Source organism: Acomys minous, assembly GCF_964271855.1.
Source record: "Acomys minous genome assembly, chromosome: 2".
In the NCBI taxonomy this organism is placed as follows: Eukaryota; Metazoa; Chordata; class Mammalia; order Rodentia; family Muridae; genus Acomys; species Acomys minous.
The window spans coordinates 87,944,701-87,964,757 of NC_140484.1; the positions used below are offsets into that span (position 1 = coordinate 87,944,701).

At 39.8% G+C, this 20,057-nt stretch overlaps 2 protein-coding genes and 1 pseudogene across 3 annotated transcripts in view; 2 read left to right on the top strand and 1 right to left on the bottom strand.

Annotated features, from left to right (window-relative positions):
* Positions 1-16,386, top strand: part of LOC311592453 (zinc finger protein 120-like) — a 202,172-nt gene extending 185,786 nt beyond the window's left edge. The window contains exon 5 of the transcript XR_014777415.1: positions 16,337-16,386. The gene's annotated coding sequence lies outside the window, so the exon portion shown is untranslated. The remainder of the gene's footprint in view (positions 1-16,336) is intronic.
* The window catches only part of LOC311578141 (mas-related G-protein coupled receptor member B1-like), a 29,805-nt pseudogene continuing 11,107 nt past the window's right edge, over positions 1,360-20,057 (top strand). The window contains exons 1-3 of the transcript in view: positions 1,360-1,535; positions 7,517-7,632; positions 9,262-9,485. The product of the transcript in view is annotated as a mas-related G-protein coupled receptor member B1-like (transcript). The remainder of the gene's footprint in view (positions 1,536-7,516; positions 7,633-9,261; positions 9,486-20,057) is intronic.
* Positions 8,828-18,336, bottom strand: LOC311592464 (mas-related G-protein coupled receptor member B8-like). The gene is made up of 2 exons (XM_084772904.1): positions 18,190-18,336; positions 8,828-10,336 (listed from the first exon to the last, which is right to left on the bottom strand). Exon 2 carries the CDS (start codon positions 10,309-10,311, stop codon positions 9,364-9,366), a length of 948 nt encoding a protein of 315 aa, XP_084629030.1. The 5' UTR covers positions 10,312-10,336; positions 18,190-18,336; the 3' UTR covers positions 8,828-9,363.

Consider the following 20,057-nt stretch of genomic DNA (forward strand, 5'->3'; position numbering starts at 1 on the left):
ATCTTCCTGACCCAACCTCTAGAACCTTATATTCCATGATTTAGCTACTATATTTGGTAGGTGGTTTCTATTATACTCTGTCTTCCCTTGTATATGTTTTTGTGTCACAATACCCTCTACTTAGCACAATGATGACTTTTTCTTGTTTGTTTTCCAGAAATTTGTTATTTATTAACTGAGAGTGTTAGAAATTTAGATACTCTCACAGTCAATGCCTAAATTCTGAGCTGAAAAATCTTCTAGTTCATTGATATGGCCATTTGTTGGACATTCTTGTGTTGTGGAATGAGGAAGTCCATCATTAGCCATCCCACAACATAACATGTTCTTTCAAAAACACTAGAACTTTCTGCTAAGAGAGCCATCTGAAATTTTTATTTTTTATGAGTTTTGATATTATACTTAATCTAAAATATTTGTAACAACATTTAATCTAAATGTGTATGTACTGTTGGGCAGATAGCACTAAATTATTTACTTGTGTATAATTATCACATATGAATTATATGTGATACATAAGTATATGATGTGTACATACAGATTTAAATAACGTGTGAGAAATTAAACAACTGAAAATATTTAATTACTCACTGTCTCAATAGAGAGGTGTATACATGTGATAGAGTGACAGACAATGGAAATGCACTTAATGTCCTTAAATATTTTCCTGCTTTCTACTTTCCTATCTGAATTGGAGACTGAGTCACATTAGCCTACATGTCTGATATTTTTCAAACTGGTTGTACACTGACTTGCCATTCCTTTCATGACTGTCATTCATGATATCCATAGTTTCCCACTTGATAGGCTTCACCCACAAAGCCATTACCTAGAGTTGCTATTGTTCATGCTTTTCTGTCTTCCAAGTTTCTAGAGGAGAGAAGAACCAGCCATAGGAGAGAAAGAATGTTGCATACAGAGGTCTACTTCTTTCTGACGCAGCCTCAGACACTACGTGGTGTCTACACTGCGGACAGGAATTACCATCATATCAGCACAGGACATGGGTTGGATATAGCCTAAATAAATACAAGGTGCATTTCAATTAAAGCTCCAGAAATGCTGGTTATGATAAATTACTTAATATCTATAATCTTGTTTCTTCTCCTTATGAACCAGGTTAGTCATTCAAGCATAGATCGAGTTCCAGAGAATCAGAGAGAACACTGCATGTGCTAATGAATTGTTGTTTCTCTTGTTCCAGGAACACTGGTGGAGATTTTTATGCAAGGATATAAGCATCTCAACATGTCAAACTAACATTATAGCACTGAACAGAAGCTACTACATCATTACTACACTTTGTGACACAAGGACCAAGTCAAGATTTTGCTTTCTGTCATCAATTCTCTGATCTGAATGGTACTAAATGCCACAGTGCTGTGGCTCCTGGCCTTCCAGTTGCACAGGAATACCTTCCTTTTTTTACTTCCTTAACCTGGCTGTGGCCGAGTTTCTCTTCTTGTGCTTTCAGCTTGTGTTCACTTTCTTGCTGTCATTTACATCATCTACATCATTTATCCATATCCTCTTTTGTAATGTTGTGCCAACATTTGCTTATCCTTCTGGCTTGAGCATTATCAGCATTATTAGTGTTGAATGGTGCCTGTCTGTCACGTGGCTCATCTTCTATCACTACCAATGTCCAAGACAGACATCAGCTCTCAACTGCATCTAGTTTTTCCTCTGACTGACATTGTTGATTGGTCTGCAGGAAAGGAAGGCATGTTGTTTAGTGTGTAATATTTTTGATTATCTTTTGGTCTCAGGCATTTTATTTCATCAGTACTGGCATGGTCAGTTGTTTTACTTTTTGTTCTCTCTGTGCTTAGCCTCATTCTTCTAGTCAGATCTTCTATGTGGCTCACACAGGATTCCTGTGACCAGAATGTATGTGACCATTGCACTCACAATGTTGGTGTTCCTAATCTTTGTTTTTCCATTTGGGATCTATTGCATCCTTGAATAATGGGTTGGATATTTGTATTATATTAAAATTTATGGTTTTTACCATGAGACATTATTCCTATTCTGTGTTATCAGCTTTTAAAACCCCAGGATATTCTTTCTTGTTGGATCCATTAGGCATTGTTGGTTCCATTGGAAAAGTCTGAAGTTGCTTCTGCAGAGAGCCATGTAGGACACCCCAAGGAGGAAGATGCTGACATTGTTGTGATTTATAGTTGTGTGGGATTGTTCTTTGTTTCTCTTGTTTGGAAGATTGTTCTTTTACATCCTGTAATGACAGGTCTCAATGAGGAGACAATAATGTTAGTTCCATTTCAGTCCTCTGGGTTTTGTGTCAAAATTTAATTGACTCACTAGCAATAGCAACCTTTCATCTTTGGAAAAGAAATCAAGAGAATTATTCCATATGTATTAGTAATCTCTTAGATAGCCATGTTTGTCTTTATATTTAAATGTAATACATCTCTGAATTTAGTTTCTTATTGGATGATGTATATGATGCATATTTATGTTATAGGTAGATTATTAATGATCAAATGCACAGATCTTATCTGATTAGGACCTTTCACTCATTTCTGTTCATAATTCTGAGTATTAAGTACAGGTTCTGATGTACAGGGGCTACATTTTCGTCCTCTTCAATATTTTGTTTGTTTTTTAATTTATTAATTAATCTTGTTACATCTCAATGGTTATCCCATCCCTTGTATCCTCCCATTCTTCCCTCCCTCTCATTTTACCCTTATTCTCCTCCCCTATGCAGCCTGGTGACATGTTTCTACTTCTGGACTTCAGAAGTAAGCAGTAGAGAGCTTCCTTCTGACCTTTACAGTTCATCCACATCAACTATGTGGTGGCATAACACAAATACAAGATTAAGAAAATTTAAAAAATACTTTAAGTATTATTTAACATTCTAGGATTTACAATATATATTTGAAATTAAACATGAAATGTGGAGCACATTCTGGTTCACTATGATTTTCTATGACTATTTCCTCGTTGTTACATGAAGATGCACAGCCTTTCACAACAGCTAATGAAATGGGTGAAAAAGAACAGCTTCTCATTGTCGTGTGATTAAAATGCAGGACACATTAGTGTAGATGGAAGGAGTAGCTTATGATACTGCCGGTATCTGTGAGCAACTCAGTGTGGATAGGGATATTACAAGCTTGGAGAATGAACAGAAAATCAGTTATAGGTTTTGATTTGGAGCCCAGTAACAGGCCCTCCTTGTGAAGTTTGGTGTTGGACATAGTTCCTCTTGACTACCTCTAAATCAGAGTTCAAATGAGAACCATTAAAACAGTATTTGCAAAAAGAAAACATCTTCATCTAATACCCATCCTCCAAAGGTGAGTAGCAGAGTGAGGGAGAAGCAAGACTTAGCCTGCTGTACATTAGGCAAGAACAGCAGAGGGCATCATTTAGCGTGCGGTGCCATGACTTTAACCAAAGAACCTAGTTTTAGTAGAAAAGCAGGCTTTAAACACAGACTAGGGCTGGGTACAGAGCTGCCTGTGGAAGCATCTGCATAAAACCTAGGCACTCACTAGATAGGCTTCAGTGTCTGCCGACATCACTGCCAATTGTACTGTAGGCATATGCCCCATTGCAAAGAATGTGTATATGGCTGTAATTATGGGACTCAAGTGCACATCAGGTTGTTATTAGTCTTGGTGTCCAAGGGACTGTCTCCATCACTTGCACTCAAACCTTGTGTAACACAATGATGTCCAAACCAAAGGTCAAGAACCACACTTTGGTTTTGTACTAGACAGAAAATTCTGCTCCAGTGATACAGATTAATGTTTTGATGCACATCCTCACAAGGTTTCCATATTAGCTTTGCACAACCCAAGTCTCTGTGGATTCCTAAAGATTTATGACTCAGATTATTTCAGAGCCCAGAATCAGTCTATGTGTCCAGGGGGACTGTTGTCTTCATTAATAGTTCTGTGATCTTGAGACTTATGGTGTGTAGTAAAGTTTAATGTATCAGAGATAAGACATAAGACTAAGCAGAGCTCTTTTCCCCGGATCTCTGTACTGAGTAGGTGTCTATCTCAACAGTAGACCTCGCATAGTGTGGATGTTTGTGTTGTTTCAGGACTGTGTTTATTTTGATGGGTTGTATTCACAGTATGCCAACCTTAGAGTCACACTGCAGATTCAGTATAATATGGGAGCTGTAGATAGTCTTATTTGTAGTGGATAGTGCTTTAGTATAAATCAAATGGAAACATGAAATTTGGGGGTAACTGGATTAAACTGAGTGAAATAACACAGATCAAGAAAGTTTAACACTATATTCTGTTTTTTTATTTGTGTATCCTAATTACAAATCTTTATATTTTTGTATATAACCTGAGGGAGTCATTTGTCCTACTTTGGTTTCTGTTGTTGTGATAAAGACCACAACCAATTGCAACACAGGAAGGAACGTGATTATGTGGATTATATATCCTGGGTTGAACCCATTGATGAAAGTCAAAGCAGGCACTCAGGGCAGGAAGCTGAGGTTTGAAACTGGAACAGAAAGAATGAAGGAATGTTGCCTCCTGGCTTGCCATATAAGGTTTGCTCAGTCTGCTTTCTTATACAAACCATGACCACCTGGGCTGGGATGATTACTGTCGTACAGTCGCTCCCTCCTACAACAATTAATCAAGAAATTCCTTCAGAGGTTGCCTCCAGGCCAGTTTAATGAAGAAAATATCTCATTTAGGATTCCTTCTTTCCAGATATGTCTAAGTTTGTGTTGAGTTGACAAATACTGATCCACTTTACAAGACAGAATAAAGTAAACTTAGGAGCAGGGAAGAGAAGAGAATAAAGAGAGATGGAAAATATAACACAGGTCCTGCGGAGAAGAAATTTAAAAAACAGGTGAGGAGTGCACTGCAGAGTGATAAGTAACACTATAAATATCTGAAAACGGGAAAAGGATATAGATATTTTATAACCTTTCTTCTTTCTTTTTTTAGTTGTTCAAGACAGAGTTTCTTTGTGTATCTCTGGTTTTCCTGGAACTCATTATGTAGGCCAGTGTTGGTCTGGGGAGCCATATATCTAGGGATAGCCAGCCTGGAGCAAGAATGATGTTGAGACATGTGCACAAAATATTGTCTTGGGAAAAGTAAGAGAAGGACTGTTCCCTCTATAACCTGGTCCTGCACATCTTAGCATAAGTAGCTATAATGCTTTCATCTCTACCACCCTAAGATGGCTGCATTCCAGGAGGTCACACTACAGGTTGACCTTCCTCTTATCTTATAATGTAGGGTCATGTGCGTCCTCCAATTGTTTGTGTAGTTTTTGTTCCCCCTAATTAAAGTCCAATCTCACTGAAGCATGTCTGTGGCTGAGAAATTACCTTGCATACTTATTCTCTGTTAATATAAAACAAGTTGCTTAGTTATAAATGTACACAGGTTCTTGTAAGCAACTTGATTTTCATGTTTGTTTCTTACCCATAATATGTAAAACATTTAATCATGTGAAGGTACTTAGGAACATATTTTTCTTGTGTATCCTCATTGTAATCATTTACTTAAAGAGAAATAGAATACAACCACATGGTGATTTTTGTATGCTTGAAAGATCTTGCTGGGATATATAAACTGTGGGAGAAATAATACAGTTGTTGGAATAGTTTTTCATCTACAAAGATGTGTGTTTGTGTATATGTATGGGTATGAGGTTGTTTGAACTTGCTCTTTGGAGTTTGTTCCATCCACAGATCTCTCTCTCTCTCTCTCTCTCTCTCTCTCTCTCTCTCTCTCTCTCTCTCTCTGTGTGTGTGTGTGTGTTTGTGTATGTGTGTGTGTGATTGTATACAATAAGAGAAACTTGAAAGAAGCTTGTTGAAATCTACCTGCTGCATTTTGTCTTACTATATTGCCATGTGTAAGTGTAAGTGTACGTGTGTGTGTGTGTGTGTGTGTGTGTGTTTCTTTTCTCTCCTTTTTCCCTTTCTTTTTTAGATCTTCTACCATGATCAGTGAAAGTCCTTACTAGGGACCATCATCTCTAGCTCTTGCTTGCCACAATCAGTGGAAGCCCCCACTAAAAGCCAACAACTCTAGCCCCTGCTAGGAGCCATCATCCCTCTGCCCCACTTGCCACCATCATTGAAAGCCATGGTCAGTAAAATTCAGTTCCAGCCTAGAAGTATACTCTCAGAGAAAGGTTTCAGGACTTCCAGCCAGCTGCAGAATCTATGCCCAGCCTCAGTTTCCCCAGATGATTTTGAATCTGTACTTCTATAAGTAATGTAAGGCCCCCTGATCTCTGTGAGCCCACTTGTGTCCTGCTCATTTGATTATGGGGGTCATGTTTTGTGGTATCCTTGACTCCTCTGGCTCTTCAAGCCCTGCCTCTCTCTCAACCTTAGGACTTCATGAGCTTCGTTGAATCTTTGGCTGTAGGACTACATCTCCTACCAATATTTGATGAGTTATATCTCTCTGGTCACAGCTATGCTAGGCTCTGGCTCTAGCACACCCTGTAAGCATAACAAACCATAGGTCAGAGGTTTTGTGGCTGGGTTGGTGTCCCAATCCTTCCAATCTAGGCCTTGAATGGGGTACAGTGGGTGGTTGTTTTAAGCTCTGTGTCCCCTATTACTATACGTCTTTGCTAGGGACACCTTCACAGTTTCTACGGAGTTTCTATTGCACAAGTTTTATACCTTGTTCCAAAAATGCCACATGCACAAACGTCTATTATTATCTAATAATAAGAGGTGTATCTCATTTTTTATTAAAGAGATTTTCTTTGGAGCACATTGGGCCTTCTATGAGAACCTGCAACTTGTCAAAGTGTCAGAAATAAGTGACCATGAGGATACACAAGCCCATGAATTACATCTAAAAACCAACCTCTGTACCTGAGAACCAGGGATCATTATGTGGAATGGGGCTGAATGATTGCAAGACCCAGAAGTCCACTGTAACTGCCTAGATAGTGTCTTCTAAACATGAATAGAAGGCTGCTACCATGCATACAAAAATGTTGAGAACTCATTTTAATTTTTATCAGGAGAAAATAAACTTCTCGGTCTCAAGGTTGCCCCAAGGCTCATGACAAAGGTGGTAGTGATATGGGTCAAAACATGAGTATGTGCCACTGTGGCATGAGTCTCTGTCTGGCTTTAAAGTTCTAGAGCTCTGTCTATGAAAACTGGCTCAGTGAGAGCTGTGCCCACTAAGCATGTGGGATACATGAAAAAACAAACAGACAAACAAACAAACAAAAACAGTCTCTTTAACACACCAAGGCTAATGCTGTGGGTGTATTAATGTTTTTTTTTTCTGGTCTCAACCAGGGATTGTGTGCCCACATTGAGGTTGGAAGTGGGTAAGGCAGAGATTTACATCTGGATCCCTGTACACAGGGCCAGTTGAATTCTGCTACAGAGTGCTCTGTATATGGTCCCAACCTGTGTGTAGAGCTTCTCTTCCTGCTAGTACTGGCTCCTAATTTGGGAGCATCGACAGAGCTCCAAACAAACCCTCTGCTTTGCTTTCCTTCTCTACAACAGATAAAATCTTATCTTCCTTTACTGTGTCACACAAGATCGAAGGTTTGGGGTTGGTAGATGGCATGCCTTCTGATAATACACTTCCACTGGTTAAGATTGTGGCCGTTGACTTGGAGGTAGGTAATAAGGGTCTCTGTGAAGTACCAAGATTCACATAGGAAGCTTGGTATTGGATTCCATTGCCAGAGAGAACATAATTGTTTCTTCCCCAAAGGAGTATATCTAGGCTGTGATGCTGAGATTTAGGGGAGGGTAACTTTCTTATTCTGTCTTCTTCAAATGCTCTATGATTTCATTGTTCTGTAAATGTGCATCCTGAGCTTTAATTTTCTTTCCTTGGCTGCTGCTTTGTGAAAAAATTATAATTACCCAAGGATTTACTTGCTCAAGTCTTCTGCCTGCCTCTGATTTTGATTAACTTCACATGCACATTGAAAACTCTAACATAGGAAATAAATGAACACTTAAAAGTAATACTATGGATGTGCCAAGGCAGAATAAAAACTGGAGTGATGTAATATGTTCACTTAAACAAGAGAAAAAAAGAGTTTGGAAAGCGAAAGGCTAAGAGGCAGCTCATTATTCATGAGGATTTGTGCCCCATACCAAGGACTGCCATATAAAGTGAAAGATATGCAACAGCATATGTGTGTATTTGTTAGGAATTAACACACCTAATTAACTCGCATTTAAATATTCACAGTCTAATATGACAGTTCATTCACAGAGACTTGTCTTTCATTTTAAGACCAAGATCTAACTTTATACTGCCACCAATTTCCCACATTATAAATGAAGACACACATCCAATTGAAATAAAATGATGGACTATTTAAAACCTACAAGAAGAACATTATGATGGGTGGATCTGGGCCCAGGGGTTCTGCTCAATCTATGGCACCAACCAAGGACAATACATGCAGTCATCATCAAACCTCTACCCAGATCTAGCCAAGGGACAGGACATTCTTCACAGTTAAGTGGAAACTGGGGACTGACTTTCACACAAACTCTGGTGCCCCATATTTGGCCATGTCCCCTTGATGGGGAGGCCCGATGGCACTCGGAGGAAGGATAGCAGACTACCAAGAAGAAACTTGATACCCTAGCATCATATTCAAGGGGAGGAGGTCCCCGTCAGTCACAGTCATAGGGAAGGGGAATAGGGTGAAAGTGGGAGGGAGGGAGGAATGGGAGGATGCACGGGATGGGGTAGCAATTGAGATGTAATATGAATGATTTTATTTTTCAATAAAAAATACTTTTACCAAAAAAGAAAAGAGAGAAAATTTTACATGTTTATTGGAACAATATTAGTAACATTCAATGCATAGAAACAAGCCAGACATACAACAATGGAGGAATGGATCATGGACCTGTGGCAGTTACATACAAGACATGATTATTAAACCATTAAAAAGAAGAGCTAGTCATTGGCTGAAGTATTGATGGCCTGAAAACACATTGTGTTGTTTGAAATTAAACACAGAAAGAAACATGTCACATGATCTCAAATAAGTGATACGATAGTGGTCAACATAGTGACTGAGCCACTAAGCAGTGTTCTCTGCGGCTACTGCCCAGGTCCTGCATCCATAGTGAGTCCAGTGGGTCAATTCTCAAGGGGATGCAGTAAAACCTCACTAAGATGATTGTAGGAAAGTTGCTGGTAGTATTTCTATTAACAGTCCTGTATCCCTCTACTTCCACGGGAATGATTAATTTCCCAACTGATTTAACTTCAGGCCACCAACTCAACAATGTTGTGGAAATGCCCCATGCGGATAAGGGCAAAGTTGTCATGCAAAGCCTCTTGTGTTTGGTCAAAGCAGCTCTCACCTGCTTCGCTAGAGTGTAGTGCTCTCTTCGCAGCCTTCACTTTCTTTCTCAGGACTGTCCTGCAATGCTCTCTCCAGGAGCAGCCTGAAATCCCCACACTGGCATTGGCAGTGCCTAATAGAGCCAACGAGTAAGCAAATGATGGGATTGGCACAGCTGTTAACAGAGGATAGGAGCAATATTATCCCCCAAAATGATTCCCAATGCACAACATCCTCCATCCAAATTAGGAGGAAGATAGTAATCCCAAAAGGGAGGCCACAGATCAGGAAGACCACCACTGTGAGCACAATGGTCACATACAGCCTGGTCACAGGAGTCTTCTGTGATCCACAGAAGATCTTGACGAGCATGGCCTGATTAGACCGAGAAAGTACGAAAAATAAAATAAATAGCCATACAAGAATGATGATTTTTAATTTCACACACCAATCAGCATTATGTAGGTGTATGCAACCTTGCCATTCCAGGATGCTCAACAGCAGGGATAAAGCCCAGAGCAGAGTACAAATGACAGCTGATGTTTGTTTTGGGCGTCGACGCTGATACCAAATGGGCCAAATGACAGACAACCAGTGCTCAGCACTAATGGCTGTGAGTATGCTCACACCTGCAAGGTAAGCAAAAGTGTACAAGGTATACAAAAACAATGGTGAGATGCTGATCTTCATGGGATGGAAGAGGCCAACGATGACTTCCAGGTAATATAGAATGCCAGAGCAGAGAAAGAGGAAGTTTGCCCCAGCCAGGTTGAGGATGTAGACAGAGAAGGCATTCCTGCGCACACGGAAACACAGAAGCCACAGCACTGTGGCATTCCCAGCAAGCCCAATCAGGGTAATGATGAAGAAAAGCACATCCAGGGTATAGGACACGATGTTAGAAAGTGAAGTTTCAGTGTCATCACTTCCATTCAGAAATATGTCTTGCTTCCTGTATGAGATGTTGGAATCCATGTTGGAGAACTCTCCACAAGTGTCCCTGGAAACAAAAGCAAGACTTGAGCATGTACTGTGCACTCTCTGATTCTCATAACCACTATAGAATGTGTGAATGGCTGGCCTAGTTCATAAGATAGGGAAACAAGATTACAGAGATATAGCATTTCTGGAGCCTTCTTTAAATTCAGCTTGTATTTTTGGGCTATCTATAGTCCATGTCCTGTACTGATGTGAGAGTATTTGATGATCTAAGTATAGACATTCTGTGTCTCAGGCTGTGACAGAAAGAAACAGGACTCTAAACCTGTTGGATCGAATTAGAATGGTTTCCATAGACTCATATTTGAATGTTTGGTTACCGGTTGGTGGCACTGTCTCAGGAAGTGTTACCCTGCGTGAGAGAAGACTTAGATGGACAAGATTTTGAGTTTTCAAAGCCACACCAGACTCACTCTCTTTCTCTATCTCTGCTTGTAACTTTTGGATAAAGACCTAAGCTCTCATCTACTGTGTCAGAATTATTCCTGTCTGCTTGCAGTTTTGCCCCCACCCATTATGGTCATGGATTCACCCTAGCAAAATGTAAGCCAAGTCCCAATTACATGCTTTCTCTTATGAAGTGCTTTGTCATCGGTCTCTTCACAACAGTATAACAGTAACTAAGGTGTAACCCCAAGTTCTTTCTGTCATGATGTGGGTTCTTCTGTGTACAGGAACTTATGAGCTAGAAACATGACCAATGGTTGCTCTCAGTTCTGGTATGGGGGAGGCTATCAAGTAGGAAATATAGAAATAATAAATGAGAAACATGAAGGGAGTGCAAAGTCTTACTAAGACCAGTAGGAAAAGAACTAGACCTGTAGGCTAATGTACCCCAGTCTCCATTTCAGATGTGAAACTAGAAAACAAAAAAGCCATTGAGAACAATAAGGAATTTTCTAATGTCTGTGCAATATCAGTTTTCACCTCTCTATAGGTATGCCAGGAGTAGGTGATAATTTTCACTAAATGAACATGATGCCAAGATTATCTTCAAATGAGAGTAAATGTTTTTAGAGTATGTTTACCTCCACAAAACACATAGAGACTTTAAAAAATTCATTGCTGGTGATTCTGTCAGTTTACCTGTGAATCTTTACTGCAAAGGATGCAGATTAAAGTCCAGAAAACTGGTTCACCAAAGAGGGAAGGGATTTTTTCCTTGATCTACAGGAAGATGTGAACATTCAAAGAGAGGAAATATTGAAAATCTTCCTGAAGAGAACCCATTAATCAAACTCCAGTGACAATTTCTGGGAGAAATGGTGATTAAGGAATGTGTATGTACAAGGTTGCAGGAGAATCTGTCAGTTAACTAGCAAATCAAAGTCTGTCAGAAAAAAAATAGACTTCTATTTCAACCATCTTAAATTTGGTATGATGGTTTGGATGACAATGACCCCCCATATCTCAAAGTAAGTGGCACTATTCGAATGTATGGCCTTGTTAGAGAAGATGTGGCCCATTGGAGGAAGTCTGTCTCTCCCTGTGTATGGTCTTTGAGGTTTCAGATGCACAAATCAGATTCAGTGTCACTTTCTCTTCTTGTCTACTGATCCAATTGTAGAACTCACAGTGGCCTCTCCAGCACCATGTCTGCCAGTGTGCTACCGTGCTTCCCGCCATGATGATAATGGACTAAACCTCTGAACTGTAAGCCAGCCCCAAGTAAATGTTTTCCTTTATAAGATTTGTCATGATCATGGTGCCTCTTCACAGTAATAGAAACCTTAAATAAAACCCTAAGAACCGATAACTGCCAGTCAAGCTGCAAACCTATTCTGGCAAGAAACCACATTCGTTGTTCCCACACCATCAGCACTACCAAAGCTATCAAACTAGTTCCCCCATCTTGATACTCTGTAGGTACTCATAGGCCGTTGGTAAGAGCCTTCCTCCTCCAACATTTGTCCCTTTGGAATTGTCCCAAAGTGTGTGGTTCACCACCCTTCTTTGGATAGAAATGATGAGCAGAATACTCACACGAAAAGATAGAACCAAGAACCAAACTCCAAATGCCCAGAATCCATCACAAAATCACAAGCAATATGAAAAACAGACACTACATCTTTCCTGACTATCATGAGTCTCGTTGTTTGTAACCCCAGTGAGCACAATTTAGGTGAGGCCTGAAAAACAATATTCTAAGGACCAGGTATACACTGCTAGATCTAAAAAATGTATCAAGAGATGACCTCAGTGTGTGGATTATAAAAAGTTTTCTGGATGTTACTTAAGAGCCAGCGTTGCTCAGGAACTTGTGAAAATGGTTCCCAGTGCCCAAATATAATAATTGCCTTTGCTGTTTCCAGCAGAGACTTGGCTACCTGTGGTGCTCATCAGCATATCGAAGACTATAATCCCTCCAGGATCCTTCACTATCAAATTATCTGTTATAGATTTCAAAGTCCGTGCTATCACATGTCCTTTCCTTCCCCACTCACATACCTCTAGAGTCAAACACCTGGGAGGAACACAGATGGACCCCTTTCTAAGGTGCTCAGCCTCTGCTAATAGAACCAAGAAGCTGATTTGACCCATAAAGTATAGATCATTTGTTTCATCTGGCTTCTGCCAATCAACATATTTGACTCGAAAATCTTCCCCTCCATCAGCTCTCACCTTGTCTCTCCTTGCCCCTAGGTGTGTCAGGCTCCTGGAATCTGCTGTGTCTTCGTGGACACCCATCATGTTGAAAAGCATCTATTTCTCCTTGGATCACCATAGTCTGCTGTGTGTGACTCTGTACTGTGATTCAGAGCATCTTCATGCTAGGGCGCTTACATCTTTCCCTCTCTTGGAGTCCTAATTCTGGGGAAGCTCCTGTTTGGAATTCTTTCCCCAAGCCTCTCCCACCTCCTCTTCACTCTGCTTCTGAAAGATGTCTGATCTTATGTTTGTTCTATCTCTCATCTCATCTTGAGCTTGCTCTGTCTCTAACCCCATTGTCCTCCGTGGTGGTCTTGGTGGCTTTCCTGAGGACAGATGTTATTAGTCTTTAGCCACCACACAGGATTAAGTCTTCTGGCTGTCCCAGAGGAGAGCATCAGTCATTGGATGTCAGGTCCAGGACAGCTGAGAGATTTTTCAGTGGAGGAGGAACTTGACCCTGCCACCTTTGGCAGTGAAGAGTAGGGCAGTCACCTCAACAGTGTCCACAGTGTGGTATGATCCTGGCAGTGAGTGAGGGACGGAGCTGTTCTCTGCCTAGCGGTCAGTGTTATCACACTTGTAGAATGTGCTGCTGTACATCTTCCTTGAAGATAACTTGAGATGCTCTTTTAGAAGCTCCTATATCTAGGGAAGCCCTTTTTCAGTAAACACCTTAAATACCACACTCAGCAGATCTCTCTGAGGGGTGTGACATCCTCTAATCTGATAAGAATACCTGATATTAGCTTTACTTGTTTTTAGTTAATTGTTTTAGGCTTGATCTTCAGTGTGTGTGTGTGTGTGTGTGTGTGTGTGTGTGTGTGTGTGTGTGGGTGTGTGTGTGTGTGATTGCTGGACAAAAGTTGAGTCCTACTTCCTTTGGATTAGTCAAGGTAAAGTGCTAGGAAAAGGAAGGTGACTCTCTTCTGTTCCCAGCAGGGCTCTAGATAACATTTCCTGAGAAGTGTCAAAGACCTGCTTTTGCTTCGATAAAAACAAAACAAAACAAAACAAAATTTGAAAGCCATTTTGGGAACACCTAAGGGCTTTCCAGGGATAAGCTCTCAGGATATTTGCTACAAATAGAAATGTATCCAGGGATCTCTTTTACAAACCAAGGCTTAAAAGTCCCAGCCTCTGGAGTGGTGGTCTCCTTTCTTGGTAGTGTTTTTTTTTCTGGCTGCTCTTCTGTCCCTTCAGGTCACCTGTCCTTCCTCCCTACTCTGCCTTTCTGTTCCATATTATCCTTTTGGCTTTTGACTCCCCTGTGACACAGAACGCTCCATACTTAGAATGCACATTAAAGTTTCCTTCCTTGCTTTTTGGCTGCCTCATTTTGGCTGGTGATTTTGAATCCCTTTGCATTTTCGAAACTGTGGCTTCCTTCCCTGCTGGAGAGACACAGCAGGGGCACCTTCCTGCCAAGAGACCTGAGATTCTGGATTCTCTCTGCCATAGAGCACAAAGGTTCTCATGCACCAGGACACTGGCCCCTGTACTTTGTTACAGTTTTGCTGCTTAAGACATCTCTGTTCCTCCATCTGATACTCATATTCTCCATTACAGCAAGCCCAGGGCTATGGAGCAGCTCCACTGAGCAAGTTTCATCAGAGCTAGGAGTAGTGGAATAGAAGTGAGAACAACTCATATATATGATCATAAATTGACTGAGTATTGACTTATATGTCTTAATTATCACTTAACAGTTTATAAGATATAAGATTATTATGTTACACTTTTATTTGTGTTAAGTTTGAGACTTAAAAATTGCAATAATTTTTATTGGTGATTGTTTAGTATCCAATTACAAATGTAAACAATAAACAAGTCCATAGAGATCCAGTAACTCTGCTTATCTGTGATTTTTGTATTATACTTTTACATAATATCAGTTCCATATATGTCTGAGTTTATCCAAATACATAAAGTTAAACAAAGTCAGAAAGATAAAGATCTTTGGGTCAATTTTTGCCAGCCTGAATAGACATTAGGGATTTATGAAGAATATTTATTAAACATAAATTATTCAATATCTAACTTTTGTTAGAAGGCTGGTGTTGCACACAGTTAGCAGATATATATGGTTAGAGAGGCATCTCTAAGTCAGATTTTATTAGCCTGAGTAGACTTTTACCTTGGAAATTTATAAACATTAACCATCAATCATATGTCATTAGCAAGTCCTATTTTCCATAAATAGGAATTGAATCAAAGTTGTATTATTCTGTAGAAGATATATTTTCTAAATAAGAGTTGAATTCCAATTACACGCAAGCATTCTAAAGAGATTAATCTACTCATGTATAGAATTTTAATTGTCAAACATTTTTGTCAAAAATTTTAAGTTAATTATTTGTTATAGATTATGTAAAATTTCTAAAACTCACTTACAAATGCTAAGATAATAGAATTTACACAATGGCCTTGCAGATCCTGAGATAAATTAAATACTTCAGCAAAAGTTTTTAGAGATGTAAAAGAAATCAAAATACTTGCAGAGGTAATTTTTATATTTTGTAATTTTTGTGTGTGTGTATTTTTCCTTTTTTATTAATTGATTCTTGTTACATCTCAATGGTCATCCCATCCCTTGTATCCTCCCATTCTTCCCTCCCTCCCATTTTCCCCTTATTCCCCTCCCCTATGACTATTCCTGAGGGGGATTACCTCCCCCTGTATATGCTCATAGGGTATAAAAAAATACCTACACAATTTTTTAAAGACATTGAAAGTTCAATTCTGAACTTCATATGGAAAAACAAAAAACCCAGAATAGCTAAAACAATCTTGTACAATAAAAGGTGCTCCGGAGGAGTCTCCATACCTGATCTCAAACTGTACTATAAAGCAATAGTAATTAAAACAGCATGGTACTGGCACAGCAACAGGCTGGTTGATCAGTGGAATCGAATCGAAGATCCAGATATGAATTCACACACATATGGTCACTTGATTTTTGACAAAGAAGCCAAATCCATTCGATGGAAAAGGGATAGCATCTTCAACAAATGGTGCTGGTCTAACTGGATGTCTATGTGTAAAAAAATGCAACTGGACCCATATTTGTCACCTTGTACAAAACTCAAATCCAAGTGGATTAAAGACCTCAACATAAAACCAGAGACACTAAGTCATTTAGAAGAAAAAGTGGGGAAGAGCCTGGAACACATTGGCACAGGAGACAACTTCCTGAACAGAACACCAAAAGCCCAGACATTAATGTCAACAATTAATAAATGGGACCTCATGAGGCTGAGAAGCTTCTGTAAGGCAGGAGACACTGTCAAGAGAACAAAGCGACAGCCTACAGACTGGGAAAAGATCTTTACCAACCCTACATCTGACAAAGGTCTCATATCCAAAATATATAAAGAACTCAAGAAATTAAACACCACCAAACCAAATAACCCAATTGAGAAATGGGGCTTGGAACTAAACAGAGAATTCTCAACAGAGGAATATCAAATGGCTGAGAAACACTTAAAGAAATGCTCGACCTCCTTAATCATCAGGGAAATGCAAATCAAAACAACTCTGAGATTCCATCTTACACCCATCAGAATGGCTAAGATAAAAATTTCAAGTGACACCAAATGCTGGAGATAATGTGGAGAGAGAAGAATACTCCTTCATTGCTGGTGGGAATGCAAACTAGTACAGCCACTTTAGAAATCTATCTGGTGCTATCTCAGAAAAATGGGAATAGGGCTTCCTCAAGACCCAGCTATTCCACTCCTTGGAATATATCCAGAAGATGCTCCAGCACACAACAAGAAAATTTTGTCATTTTTAAAGATAGCAAAGAAAACCAAGAAATGAAACAATCTATGAGATTAACCTGCTGGGAAAGATGTGAACACTTGTGCAATAGTGGTGGTATATTTATATATGTAACTAGCTGCATTCGTATTGGATTAAAAACCCAGTACATAGAAAGGAATACTGACACGGTACCGGAAGCCAGGTTTAAAAAGAACTTTGAAGTTCTGGGAAATCATATGCCTCATTTGGAAGCTGAAAACTCATGGCTGTACGAAGCACTAAGAAAAAGTAGTACCTGAGTGTTTAGTCCCAGGAAAGTCATGTATATCATCTTCCTGAGACTTAAGTAACATTTCAGAAGCAACATCAGAAAGAATGTAAGAGCAGGAAAAATTAGAAGAGCATCAAAATGATATCTCCTTCAAGACACTGTCATTTCAGTCACAGACTCAGAGCATTTAGGAATATGTAGAGAGGTTATGCACAAAAATATTCCTATGAAGAACCAGGCATGGATGGAAGATGGTTCTAGAAGGGCTACCTCTTACAGGTGAATAATTGACTAACAAGAGATTCAAGGAAAGCATAAATCATTGACTTCAGTGAGGATACAATAGTAAACAAACCAGGTTTCAATACATAGTTCAAATCATGTAATTGGCACAAATAATAAACGTTATAAAACGTAGCTAAAAATGGTAATCTCAAAAAAGAACTGGGAGAGATGGGAGGAATAGTTTAGAGAGCTGGGGAGAATAAACAGAGTGCATTGTGGAATAAATGAAATTATCAAAGGACAAAATTAATTAATATCAAATCCCTTGGGCAGATCACAGGTACTGTGCAATCACAGCAGCAGCCAACTCTGGGTTTAGAAGAGTTCTACTTTACAAAAGTTGATAAACTCCACAGTCCATGTTCTTTACTTGGGAACTGGAAGTGGGTTAAACATTTCATACAACTTCCTTCAAATATGCACATTGTTAATAAACTATACCTGTGTTCCCCACTGTCACTCAATTTTAGAACTTCTGCTGCCTATTGCGACAGAAATGCACAATGGAATGAAAGCTTTCCATTACAGGACACACAGGTGACCGAGACACTGACAGAACTGTGTTTTTAGAGCTGGTGCCTGTACTCAAATGCTTGCTAAAACCAGGAGAGTGGGCTGAATTCTCACCATAGCATCCTGTTTAAGTAGTTGGGAAGAGAGGAGAATGGAAGAAAGTACAAGGATAGGATACTACTTTCCTTAATTGGATCCCACAGTCCAGTCTGTCAGCCTACAATGCTGTCACAAAGGGCATCCATGATGCCTGTTTCTGAAGAAACACATAAGGATTCTTGGATTTTCCACCTCAATGTTTACTTATACGGTCATAGACTAAGAAAAAATAGATGATAGCTTTGGGAAGAATGTCTCAAAGAGCATCTTACCTTTCCTCGGTTCTTCTTTGGGAAGCTGTTCTATGGCAAAGAGAAGAGAGCACCTTCAGTCAGTTGTCGATATGAAATATGTCTTAGCACAGAGAGTGAAGGGAAACTGGTGCTTGATGAAGGAGAAGAGGAGAAGAAAAATCTGAGCTTTCCTGTATTTGTATCTGCACTGAGGGTCACTCCTTTGAGTCATGCTCCTCACGAGACTGTTCTCAACATTTGGACTGGCTCCTATCTCTCACCCTCTAATCATAACAACTCCTAAGAGGAAAGAGGGAAAACATCCTCTTTCCTGTTAATATTTATTGTTTTCTTTTAACTTCTTGTATCCATAAGACAAACAATGAATGCCAAAGAATGTGAGCCACTGCTGTAGGAATCATTATCTGGGTATCAGACTTAAGTTTATGCTTGCAAAGCTGCACAACGATCAAGCAGTAAACAGGAAGATAATGATAAAAATCTGCTGGATTTGCAGAAGTGTGAGTTGAAAATACATCAGGTCAGAACCTCAGCTTTGAAACCAGAAGAGCTCCTTCTGTCAGGTGCCCAGCCTAAGGAAGGATCTGTGGAACATGCAGCATGCAGGAGGCTGGGACATCCTCTGTACTTGTAAGATGGCCAAGAAGGAGGCCAACTCAGCCTCAGCAGCAGGGCTATAAACATTTAATTCAAGATGTCTGCAGGGGTGCTGTGTAGAACTGCTTCTGCAAAGTTGTAAATGAATGAAACAAACAAACAAACAAACAAAAAAGGCACCAGAAAAGGATAAACCTTCAAATAATGTGGTGCAACTACAGTTTGAATGGGGATAGAGTGGAAAACAGGTAAAAAACCAAAAACAATGGTGATTTGGTTGCAGTGAATGGGTAGAAGTCATGGGGAATCTAAGGAATCAGGGGAGAAATGAACCATGTCCGTGTGGTCTCCAAGCTATGTCTCAGTAGTTCTTGCCTCACATTTGACCCGTGCAAAACACTAATTAACTTTTTCACAAAGCAACTTTTGTAGCATCAGGACATTTAACAATTTTTTTTTTTTACTGTGCTTCTACACGTGTTGTGTGTGACTGAACAATTATGCACATATATACATGTTTTGCACTTGGAGAGCAGTGCTCAATATCTGATGTCTTTTTTATGACTCTTCAACTTAAATCTTGAGGCAAGGACTTCCACCTGAAATAGAAGCAACCTATTTAGATAGTCTAAGTAATGATTTCCCCCCCAGGGACTCCCACATGCAGGCCACCACACAGCATATATATGGGTGATAGGGATTTGAAGTCAGCTGCTGCCAATTGCAGGACATGCACTTTGTTCACTGACCATGTTCATCTGCCATGTCTGTCTTGGAACATTTTATGAAGGAGGGAAATGGGTGTTTGAATAAGTCTGACCCAGATAGACTTGTGTGGTTGTATGCTTGAAACATAGGGAGTGGTACTATTTGGAGGTATGACCTTCCTGCAGTAGGTGTGGCCTTGTTGGAGGAAGAGAGTCATTCTGGAGGTGGAGTTTGAGGTCATATACTATATTGTGTACCTCAAGCTTCACTGAGGGTGGGTCCAGTTTCTTTCTTACTGCCCACAAAAGACAGTCGCATCCTGGATGCCTTCTAATCAAGACATAGAACTCTTGGCTCCTTCAGCACCAAGTTTGCCAGAATGATGTCATGTTTGTCCTCCATGGCAATGATAATGAAACTATAAGCCAGTCCCAAATAAATGAGAAGCATGGGAGAATGGTAAAGTAGAAGGATCCAGAGGGTCCCAGAAGCCTACAAGTAGAACATTATGATAGGCAGATTTGGGCCCAGGGGTCCCGCTCAAACTAAGGCACCAGCCAAGGACAATACAGGCGGTAAAC